This window comes from Pholis gunnellus (assembly GCF_910591455.1).
Source record: "Pholis gunnellus genome assembly, chromosome: 2".
Classification (NCBI taxonomy): Eukaryota; Metazoa; Chordata; class Actinopteri; order Perciformes; family Pholidae; genus Pholis; species Pholis gunnellus.
In genome coordinates this window covers 18,448,229-18,459,797 of record NC_136536.1, presented here as the reverse complement: position 1 = coordinate 18,459,797, position 11,569 = coordinate 18,448,229, and the positions used below count along the sequence as shown (strand labels likewise).

The window sequence follows — 11,569 nt, the reverse complement described above, 5'->3', positions numbered from 1 at the left end:
CATGGATGTAGTTATATATGTGTCACTGCAAAACTGTCAAATCTCAAGATGACACTTTAATATCAGGAGGACGAACACCTCATCAGTGACTTGCTGTAGTTAAGCCTCATATATGGCACAACATCGCCCCTCAGTGTCCATATAGTAGAATTAGCCTACAACGCTTAAAAAAACACAAACTATATATTAAACTGTCAAGATGGCAGCAGGGATGTGTGTCAGTCTGATCAGCTGATAGGAGAATTTTTGGGGTGAGGTTTAAGTCGAAGAAGGCAAGTTGGGCGACTTTGTGCAGGTGCAATATTAACAGCGAAGAAGAAGAAGAAGGAGCGGAAGTGACGTCAGAGTTCTGCCTCCAAAACAAACGGGGTGCTCTTTCTTGACTTATGAAAGCTGCAGATGGAAATGTTGGATAACTGCTGTTTCCCTTCCCTTACACAGCATCATGTGGAGAGCTGAGCGACTTCCGCCGCTCTAGTTTTTGCCGAAAGACTCTTGGATTCAAAGAAAGTGATTTTTATTGGTACAAGTTTGAGGAAGGACAGAAAGAGAGCATGGCAAAGCGGAGAGGGTCAGCAGAGACACAGGCCGATACAAAGAAACCGAAGCAGGTGCCGAAGGCAAAGAGCGGCGGAGCAAAAGCGAGAGCGAAGAAGAAAGATGCAGGTAGGAAAAGCCAGGACTTATGTATCGCCCCGAACTTCTGTTTGCTGCAGAGGATGTGTGAAGTCTGCATCCAAAAAAATGAATAGGAAAACCTCATTCTGCTTGTTGTGTTTGTCTGCGTGAGAATAACTCGGATTGTAAAGTAAGAGGGGGCAGTTTGTTCATTCCCACTATAAGCTCATGCATACAATACATTGACTTGAGAAGAACGTTAAGCATGCATCCTGTTTCATATGGTTATAAGGATATGAATTATTGCTGGTTGTCATTGCAGGCTAAAGGTATCACTGCATGACTTTGTTGTTGGTGAACTAGGTTCAGTGACACATGTCAATGACTGATACATCCGATGTAATAAACTGTGACTTTGCCATTATCATCATAAAGTGTGATATAGGAAATATGTCGTAACGTTAAAGATGTTTAATGCAATCAATAAATAAATAAATACAATTATGCTGTCACTTGTCATACATCAGATCAGACAAACCAAACCAAATATATATATACATATCATCACAATATGATTCTGCTGAAAGTTGACAAATAATATCGAATTACTGCCCAGCCCTAGAAAGCGATGATTCACAGAATTTGTAGAGAATTCACCAACTTATAAAGGCCTCAATAAGTGATGTTTATCTTTTGTAAGTGCTGTCAAAGTTATCTTTAAGGGGGTCTTCAACAGTTTCAAACCCCCTATTCAGTGTTTGATGATTCCTACGCATGGCTGTTTTGTTATTAAGCAGCCAGAGTGCAGGTGCATGTGCGGGTGATATGGATGGTTACTTGAGTGGATCTGTTAACCCAGATGCACATCTGTGCTCCACTTCATCAAAACATGAAGCTTGTTTTTGTAAGTGTGGAAGTAAGGGACCAAATCTGTCGTATACATTAATATTTGAAATGTATTAATTGTCAAGGCGCCATATCAAACAACACAAAATACACAACAAATCAGACAAATATAAAGAATAGAAGTAAATGAACATAAATGAACATGGGGACCGTTTCTGTCCTGAGTGTGTGCATGTGTAAAGCATGCGCCATACAGATGCAGATGTTTTGCATGCATAAATCATTTTGTTTTTAAATAAGCCTTGAGAAGATGCATCATTCTCAGTGACTACATGTTACATTTGTGTATCTTAATCCAGCGGGTCTCATTTTGTATGTTTTGCAGCTTAATTCAAGTAATTCAAGCGTGTCTCTCTGCTCTTGTCACAGTTTAAAATGCACATTTAGGCATTCCTGTACAAGAAAAACACAATAAGTGCAGCAGCAGCAGCAGCAGCAGCAGCAGCAGCGTGCTCTCACATGTTCTCTATGTAGAGTTTTTGAACAGCAGCAGCATTGATACCAGGCTGTATTTACTCTTTACAAATGCGGCTTTGGTTGAGAGATGATTGGTAGCTTGTGTTTCTTGACTTTTTTATGCCTTTAAAGTTTTATGACAAGTGATTCATAAAACTGCAACCTTATTTCCCATGAGCCTTTCTGCTTCCTGCTGTGAGGAGGACTCAACCACCACCACCATTGTACTGTTTGATTTCTATTGATACATGTTTATTCACATTTAGCTTTTAATCTATACTAATCTAAACTAATAATCTAAACACATTTCTTCACAACATAAAATGCAATGCAGGCAATGGTGATCTTGTTTGTACAGGGGGATCATACTTCAGTTTTGCATTAATGTGGTTGAGATTCATTGATGCTAAATATAACAGCTTTACATCACAAAGATTCCAACTATATAAGGACAGAACAAGTGAGAAGTAGAAGACTGAAAACCCAACCGTGTCCCTTTTAAACTACTCTGTCTTAATCATCACTCAAACTGTCTCTCTGTCCTTCCAGGTAATGTCATCACAGATGAAGAGGAGAAGCTCGAGAGGAAGGTCAAACCCAAACCACGTGGCTCCACAAAACGAGCGTCAGGGAACAACTCTTCCACCACGTCAACGACCGCAACTGCTGTCAAAACCAGTAAATACTTCCAGTTGCCAGAGAAGGAGGAGAGTGACAGTGAAGAGGACTTTGACATGGTGACCTCAGCAGCACCTGCGATTAAAGTGAACGCCAAGGAAACCAGGAAAGAAGAGGAGGAGGAGGAGGATAGTGACGAGGACGAGGATGATTGGGAGGAAGTGGAAGGTAAGTGAGGGATCAGCAGAAAACTGCTCGTCTCAAAGGTGAGAAGAAAGATATATTGTAGCATGTGGGGCAGAAAGTAGGAAACAGAAGTGACAAAATAACTGAGTGTGTCTGTGTTGACCAGAGCTTTCTGAGCCGCTGGGTCCAGTTGACCCACAAGAGCCCGTCCTGCCCTCCCAGCCCGTTGAGATAGAGATCGAGACTCCAGAAGTCAGGAAAAAGTAAGCGGACATTTGTGTAGTAGTGTAAGAAAAGATTAATTACACTTTTGTTTCTTAAATTGTGATCTGTTTCAGTATTCTGTTTATGATCTACTATATGTCATATATTTGTTTCAGTGAAATCGATCTCATCTTAAATACAGTTCCATGTAGCGTCAACAAACATCTTTAGTCTTGAAAAGGAACCGTTCTTCAGGCACTCTTCCCACCTTTTCTTCCTGTTCTTCCATAGAGTGCCTAAAGAACGTTTTCCATTCTATGACCAGTTTTTGTATTGTCGAGAGCTCCTTAAGGCTCCGTGGACTAACTCCATGTAAAACGGATTCTTCTCTTATTCATCTTAACCCCTGAACTGATCTATTTCAAACCTGCTGACTCGCTGCATCTTTGCACAAAGCCATTGCAAATTTGTCTGATTACAGTCATGCAGTGTATGCATTTCAACAGCCAACGGGTGCAAGTTTGCATATATTTATGTTTAGATTTCTGTGTGAGTATACACTCATGGTTTACTTTAATAATCACCATTTCTCATTGGCCAGGCAAAAGAGGCAGGCAGAGTTTGAGACTTATATGAGGCGGATGGTGAACCGATACAAGAAGGACGTGCTGATAGACACACACAAGGTGAAAACACTGACGTGTTCTTCTTAATCGCTGTCAACTTATTCTGTGTCTGGAATCTTTTTTTTTTTTGTTGGGTCATTGCAAACCTCTGATTGGTCTCTCAGGTCCACGTGATGTGCCTGATAGCCAGTGGGATCTTCCGCGGCCGCCTGTGCTGTGAGCCGGACTTGCTGGCCATCACTCTGTCGCTGCTGCCCACCCACTTCAGCATGGTCGCCAAGGAACGCATCGACCAAAACTACCTCTCTGGACTGCACAAATGGTGTGTGCTCGTCAAACATGACGTGTGTCGTGGTGCCCGAAGCAACTTTTCATGTCTGAATGTGTAAAACGGAGTCCTCAACGTCACCTTATCAGTCACTATTACCTTGGTGTAGTAACCACTGTATCTTCTATTTCCACTTTTATTCTCTCTCTCTCTTCCCTTTCAGGTTTAGATCAACATTCACCCTCAACCCCAGCCTTCCCTATGAGGAGCGTCAGAACCTCCGCGCTCTGCTGGAGAGGCGGCTGGCCAGCCTGTCTGCCAGAAACCACCAGGAGATTACATATGTTGGTGTTTTGGAACAAGATTAGTCCAATTAAAGAAGTGAAGTTCAGCCTTTGAGTGAACATTCAAAGGTAGAATAATCTGGTTCAATAATTGTGCTCATATGCGTTTTGTGTTTCCTGCAGCTGTTCCTGTTGGTCCTGAGGTCTCTGCAGCTCTTCTGCCGATTGGTTCTTTCTTTGCAGCCGATTCCTCTCAAACCCCCATCAGCCAAGGTACGTCCGTACTGACGTAGATACAGCAACCACACTTAGCCAATGGCTTCATTGTAATGTACGGAGAACTCTGTCCTCAGCCTTTATGCTCAGGTTTTCAGCATGATGGCCGACAACTAAATACAGATTTTGAAATCTGTACACTTAAATACTGACACATTCAGCATTCCTTATCCATGAAACAGGAGTTCATCAATGGAGTTTCTACATCCTCTCTGTTAAAATGTATCGTGTACATTTTAGTACAAGGTCTTTGAAATCATTAGATAGAAAACAGATGATTTACTAATGTTTTTATGATTTGATATGTAAGCCTGGTACTCCCTTTTGCAGTTGACAATGTAAGAAACATCTCTATGTGTTAACTGTATAATTAGAATTAGGGATATATTAGAAAGAACTCATTCTTTTCACCAGTTAACTTGCTGATAGTTCGTACCAGTGGTTCCCAGCGCCTTACTGATGAACTTAAGTTCATTGGGAAATAATTTTTTTTCATACTGTTGGAACTGTCAATGTTTAGGTCATTATGGTCAAGTTTGCATTCATACCACTATAGTAAGTTAGCAGAAACTTGATGTTTCAATCATTTATTAATGAACTTACTTTTATGATTCTCTTAACTCTTTATCTGTAACTTTTAGCTAACAGTTGCAAACTAGTTTTCATATAGTTTCACAATTGCAACCATATTGTTCAGAAGTTAAGGCTTCTTCTCCTGGCCTGGGATCAAGGGTCTATACTTCTCAGAAGTTATGTCTGTTTAACTTCTGCATAGTTTCATTTCTAGGAGTCAATTAGCAAAACTCGTCAGTGGTAGGCCAAAAACATCCTCTCGAAATGTAAAAATACTTTACTCAGCATATGTCTGTTCATTACAGACTGATTACACAATACAGGCCGGTATTTCGTTTTTAGAGTCCTCCGCTCTTATGCACATAATCTAAATGTCCTTTCTGCAGGGCAAAGGGGCAAGAACGTCTACCGGTGCCCCAGGAAAGAGCAACGCATGCCAGCAAACCTCCAAGACCACCTCCCCCGAGCAGAAGGTCTCACCTGGCACCAAGAGACCAGCTGGAGGGGGGAAGATCACAGGAGACCGAGGAGGAAAGAAAGCAAAGACGGGAGAAATAAAGGAGGAGCATGACGTGGTAAAGGAGAAGACTAAAACATCGGGAGGGCAGAGGCCAAAGAACTCAAAACGTCGCAGAATCGCCTCTAAAGTCAGCTACAAGGAAGAAAGTGACAGCGGAGGGGAAAAGGAGGAGGAGGGGCTTAGCGAAGAGGAGGAATTTCAGGCGACCAGTGAGGAGAACAGTGAGGATTCAGAGGGAGGCGCTAAATCCACAAAGTGGAAGGAGGGGAAAGGAAAGAGCAAAGCCAAAGTGACAAACAGCAAGAACACTGCAGCTCCGCAGAGAAGGAGTAGTGGAGGGAAACAACAGGTGAAAGACGAGGGCAAAGAGTGGGAGGAAGAGGAGGAAGATGATAACGAAGAAGGAACCATGCACAACAGAACAAAGCGAAGGAGTGGGAGAAAGAATAAAGGGCCCGGAACGGATGAGTGGTTGGAGGTGTATCTGGTGAAAACTTCCTCCTGGGTCTGCGTAGACGTGGAGCACGGTGTCGGGATGCCTCACCTCTGCTCCCAGAACGCAACGGCGCCGATTACGTACGTGGTGTCGGTGGACGGAGACGGCTTTGTGAAGGACTTGGGAAAGAAGTACGACCCCACCTGGTTGACATCTTCCAGGAAGAGGCGGGTGGATGAAGATTGGTGGGAAGAGACGCTTGTGCCGTTCATCGGACCCGAGGACGAGAGGGACATAAAGGAGGAAAAGGAGGTGAGACAGAGAGACATGTAGACATTCAGACAGATCCAAGGATTTATTTGATACACAAACAAACCTCCATCTTATTTTGTCTTATTTAACACTCATTGATACTATCTTCTCTCTGTTTTTTTCCCCATGTTGGCCGTCCAGCTCCAGAACAAACTGCTGAACAAACCCCTGCCCATCTCAATAGCGGAGTACAAGAACCACCCGATGTACGCCTTAAAGAGACACATGCTGAAATATGAAGCTATCTACCCATCAACAGCCACTGTGCTGGGGTACTGCAGGGGAGAGCCGGTGTACTCCAGGTCAGTGGCAAAACAGTCCGCAATGCAATGCAATGCAGTGCAATGCAGTGCAGCCTTATTTGGGTTGAATTTGACATGTATACTTCCCAGCCCTCAGTACATTTGTACACTAATCAGTTGTTTAACAGGATGTTCACACAAGTCCCCTTAAAGTCGAAAAATGTCATATGGCCGCTTATTATTTCCTATGTTTTTGCACACATGTGGTCATCAGTCGGTGGTTGATCTACCGCTTGAACTAGAATGAAAAAGACCCAAGAAGAAATAAGGCAAAGGCCTCCTTAAAACCCAGGAGTAAAATACCCAGTTTGTTTTTCGTTGTGAATCACGGGGTGTGTACGGATACATCGACCAGTCTCTGGTAGGAAGTTTGCGAGACACATCACCACTCGCACCGTAGGGCATCGTGGAAGTTGTCCCAGTTTACAGTGACACAGCTGAATTAATTGTGGCTGTGAGCATCAGTGTCCAGCTGGTGGTGCTATTTGATTAGTTAACCTGTGGAGTTGAAATGTTCATAGTGAACTGATAGCAGTAAATTACATCTGTTGATGTCTGCTAGGCACTGTTCATACAGATTCATTTACAGATACAACCTAAATAAATTGTGCGCGCATTGGGCTTAAGCCAAGAGCAAAAACGTTCAATTCTTGAGGCAAATGGAAAATTCAGTCAAAAAAATTTAAATTTTCACAATATTCATATTAAAATCATCTTTCTCTTTAGGGATTGTGTGCACACGCTCCACTCCAAAGACACTTGGCTGAAAGAGGCACGGACTGTCAGACTAGGAGAGGAACCATCTAAGGTGAGTGGGAATATGTTTTTATTTGTTCTCCTTATTGGTTTCTCTTTTTTTTCTCTTCCATCCATCACTTCCCTTCTTTCAGTTTGTTTCTGTGTGTGTTTGTTTCTCTGTTCCTCTCTTACTTAATTCCACTCTTGTGAAATCAGTCCAGCAGTCTTTTATTTGCATGACTCATGACTGATGTTACCAAATATGGTGAGCGACTTCATCAACCGTTAACCTCTAAATGAATTCATTGAAATGTAAATCAACACTCTGCTGTTCATACAACCACCATTCCTCCATCACAGTTCTCTTCCTAACATTGAAGTGGATGGGGCCTGGTCGGGTTTGAGCTGGGAAAATGACAAACAATCACCCGTGGGATTTTGTAGCCAAAATAAAAGAGCAAGGTTACTGCGTAGCGTAATATTCAGTTTCTAGAGGAAACATATTTGTTCTTTGGTTTTTAGACTGATTATACTGAGATGTACTGTAGAGCAGGGCTCAGGCAGTAATGCCTCATGAATGCATGACTACTTTATGATTTTTTTTTTTTAAAAGGCATGTAAAGCAAAACACATTTAACAAAGTTACATTTGTGAATTTGCAAAGCTAAGATTTTGTCAGTGACACTTGTATTATGACACTGTCATAATGAAAGTGATGTTTTGCTGCATATTTATTGAATACTTTGGGGAGCAATGTTGCTGTTAAATCTCTGTTTGTCTAAATTGTAACAATGAACTGATGATAGTGGCAAGTGTCTTGGCAGCAAACTGAATGAGTCTGCATTTAAATATGTCAGCCAGTGGGCACTGATTAGACACGATGCTAATGCGAACATGTAAAATAGTGCTTTGCAGGAGAAAAAAACCTGCAGACAATCATCTTACAATTTACATGTTTATCTACTCTTAGACCGTTTTAGTAGACTAACCTGTCTGTGGTGACACAGTAGGACATATTAGCTATTCAGCCTCAGCTGTGATTGAAGCTGATGTAGGACTCAAATCGCTGTGTTTGTTCGCTGTATGACTGAACTGAGAAGATTACGAGACAACGTGTATGAAAAGCTCCACTGTCTCACTCTCTTTCAGATGGTGAGGGGCTTCTCTAATCGTTCCCGCAAAGCCAGGATGGCGTCTGAGCAGAAGGACGACAATGACCTGCCTCTGTTTGGAGAATGGCAGACTGAAGAGTACCAGCCGCCTATAGCTGTGGATGGGAAGGTAACCGCCTTTTGTGTGGACTAGAATGATTACTGGGAGGAAATTCGGTCATTGTAGCAGCAGATATTATGAAATATGAATTTAATTTTAATGAACAACCAATATAGTCCGAGGAAGTCAAATGTGTGCGGTGTTGTTTACGTGTTTTCTGTGACTGTATCTCCAGGTTCCCCGTAACGACTATGGTAACGTCTACCTGTTTAAGCCCTGTATGTTACCGGTGGGCTGTGTTCACCTCAAGCTGCCCAACCTGCACCGCGTGGCCAAGAAGCTGAACATGGACGCCGCCCCTGCGGTCTTGGGCTTCGACTTCCATGGAGGATACTCGCATGCTGTGTAAGACATCACTGAGCGGTTTTCTTGTATTTCTTGTTTTCTTTAGTCGTAGTCATTTTAACAGTTGTTCATATCACGTGTAGGATAGTTTTCTAACACCTGTAAGAACACAGAAAATCATTACATACATCATCATCTCATGTTAAACATCCCAAGAAAATACTTTAATCGTGATCTCTGACACAATATTTATATTAAGTGCGTCAAAAGAAATGTATTCAACTAGATGTGTGAATTTGAGTCACACACATTGTAAACACTGCTGCTGTTAGTTCTGGTGCATGCTCAGGGACGTTTCCACTTTCTCTTTGTTCTCTCTGGTAAAACTACTACTTTATAAACATTTGCATGATATGGATTGAATATTTAAAATAATTACTCAAATTATATATCTACCCGCACAACGTTAGTAGTTTCCTCTACTGCTGGAAAAAACGGAAAGCACAAAAAAAGCAGATGTTATGAAAACGTATGAAATGCTTCTGATATACAGTGTATGGTTAAATGTGTGTGTTTCAGGACTGATGGATACATCGTGTGTGAGGAGCATGAGGAGATTCTCAGAGCGGCCTGGGCAGAAGACCAAGAGATTCAGAAACAGAGGGAGAAAGAGGTGTGTGTGTGTGTGTGTGTGTGTGTGTGTGTGTGTGTGTGTGTGTGTGTGTGTGTGTGTGTGTGTGTGTGTGTGTGTGTGTGTGTGTGTGTGTGTGTGTGTGTGTGTGTGTGTGTGTGAGACTGACTGACTGACTGACTGACTGACTGACTGACTGAGTAGAAGTATTAACTTTCTATGACCATGCAGTTATGGTGATTGTGCAGTTGAGGGGAGAATACTGTAAATAAGAACCAGCTTACTTTCAAGCAAAAGCAAAAGCAGTTGTTTAAAACCTGCTTGTCATCGAAACACCACATTAGCTTTTCCTCCCTTTCACGTTCCAGAAAAAAGAAAAGAGGGTGATCTCCAACTGGACTCTGCTGGTGAAGGGGCTCCTGATCAGAGAGAGACTCAAACAGCGCTACGGAAAGAAGAACCAGGGACTGGGGAGCCTCGAGGAGGCCGGCGGGCTTTCGTCAGATGAGGAGGAGGTTGAGGCTGGAAGTCCTTCAGCGAAGACGGCGTCTGAGACTCTGGCCATGTCCTGGCCCCAGAACAGGCAAGCAGAGGAGGACGGAGGGAGCATCAGCGGACTGAAGAAGAAGACGACGACGACAAAACGAGAGAAGAGAGGACAAGAGAAACATTTGTTCCCCTTTGAGAAAGTGTGATGTCAGGGAGCCAAAAACATTCTTACGTTGAGTTGAATCAAGGCTAATTACTCTCTGCTCTCAAATAAGAACTTGACTGACTGCTCCTGATATTTGCTTTGGACATTTTTAAATCAATTTTTACAAGTTCATTCATCTTTGGAACCTTTGGCTGTAATATTATAAGAAAGAGAGGAAGAAGAAGAAGGCGGAGAGGAATGTTTTGTCGTGAACTGATCTGCAGATTGATCTGATTCTTCCAGTGGTGGTAATGCATGAATTGAACCTGCTCTTTCTCCTCCATCACTGGGCACACTCCCATGAGCTCATGCACTCTGTTGTTGGCTTCTTATATTGGAGCTTAGTCGAAATACAGTACATGCCAAGTTGCCACAGAGCAAAAAAACAGAACTTGAATATCAAATCTGGCAAATTGTCACGTATGCTGTTGTTACGAAGAGTGTTGTCAGGTTTCCTGGGAGAGAACAAACTCAACATCAATGTGAAAACCGGTGTCTTTACAATTTCAGACGTGTGTTAAACATGGGCTAAAGACGCACTGCGCTTCATTTTACCCTGACTGCTGTGATACACTCGGCCCTCTTGCTAGTATTCAGTGCTCCAAAACGTGATCAGTACAGCGCTGGTTTGAGCCCCGTGGTCATGGTTTCCCTTTCAGTTCAGCACACAAAACGGCAAATACGGCTCATGCCGACTTGAATTAACGGCTTGTGTGGCAAGTAAACACAAACAACCCTGTGTACTAACAACACTACAAACAATACAAGCTAATGTATTGTATATGTATAACCTTCGTGGATCCACTACCTGCTACTGATTCATTTCATCTAATTCCATAAAAGCATGTTTCCCCTGTGACGACCAACTGGACCACAGCCACTGTTACTGACTTGTACTCTGTGTAGCTTGACTCAATGAAAACAGGAACTTGTACTGTTATTGTAAAGTGAAAACATTTTATCTTCTGGTTGTCACGTTTTCAGGAACTACTATTTTTGGGTTGATGGATCCACTTTTTATGACCGATAGACAGAAGCACATGTGGACCATGTAACCCGTCACTTGAGGTTTAAGCGTGAACGTTGCAGTTAAGAAGTTGGTAAATGATTTCTTAGCTCACACACTGCCGCCTGTCTTGATTTCTCACAAATACCGTACTGTACCGCTCTTTCCCTGTTAGGCTGCTACATCCCTGGAGGTTCACTAGTTCCTGCTGTATTCTTCTCTCACATTCACTCTTCTTACTCATCGCTTCACTGTTTCACACCTTGTGGTTCTGTACGTGTTTTGTACACAGCGGGTGGTGGCTGTATTTAAAATGGTAAACCGTTTTTGTATGAAAAGTATTTTTCTAAGATATAAT

At 42.5% G+C, this 11,569-nt stretch overlaps 1 protein-coding gene across 1 annotated transcript; it reads left to right on the top strand.

Moving 5' to 3' along the window:
- The first annotated feature begins 405 nt into the window (after window positions 1-405).
- On the top strand, window positions 406-11,569 carry xpc (xeroderma pigmentosum, complementation group C). The gene is made up of 14 exons (XM_079182510.1): window positions 406-666; window positions 2,530-2,826; window positions 2,951-3,047; window positions 3,590-3,674; window positions 3,779-3,936; window positions 4,106-4,226; window positions 4,350-4,439; window positions 5,402-6,283; window positions 6,425-6,585; window positions 7,312-7,393; window positions 8,473-8,604; window positions 8,771-8,940; window positions 9,460-9,553; window positions 9,880-11,569. Exons 1-14 carry the CDS (start codon window positions 555-557, stop codon window positions 10,204-10,206), a joined length of 2,808 nt encoding a protein of 935 aa, XP_079038636.1. The 5' UTR covers window positions 406-554; the 3' UTR covers window positions 10,207-11,569.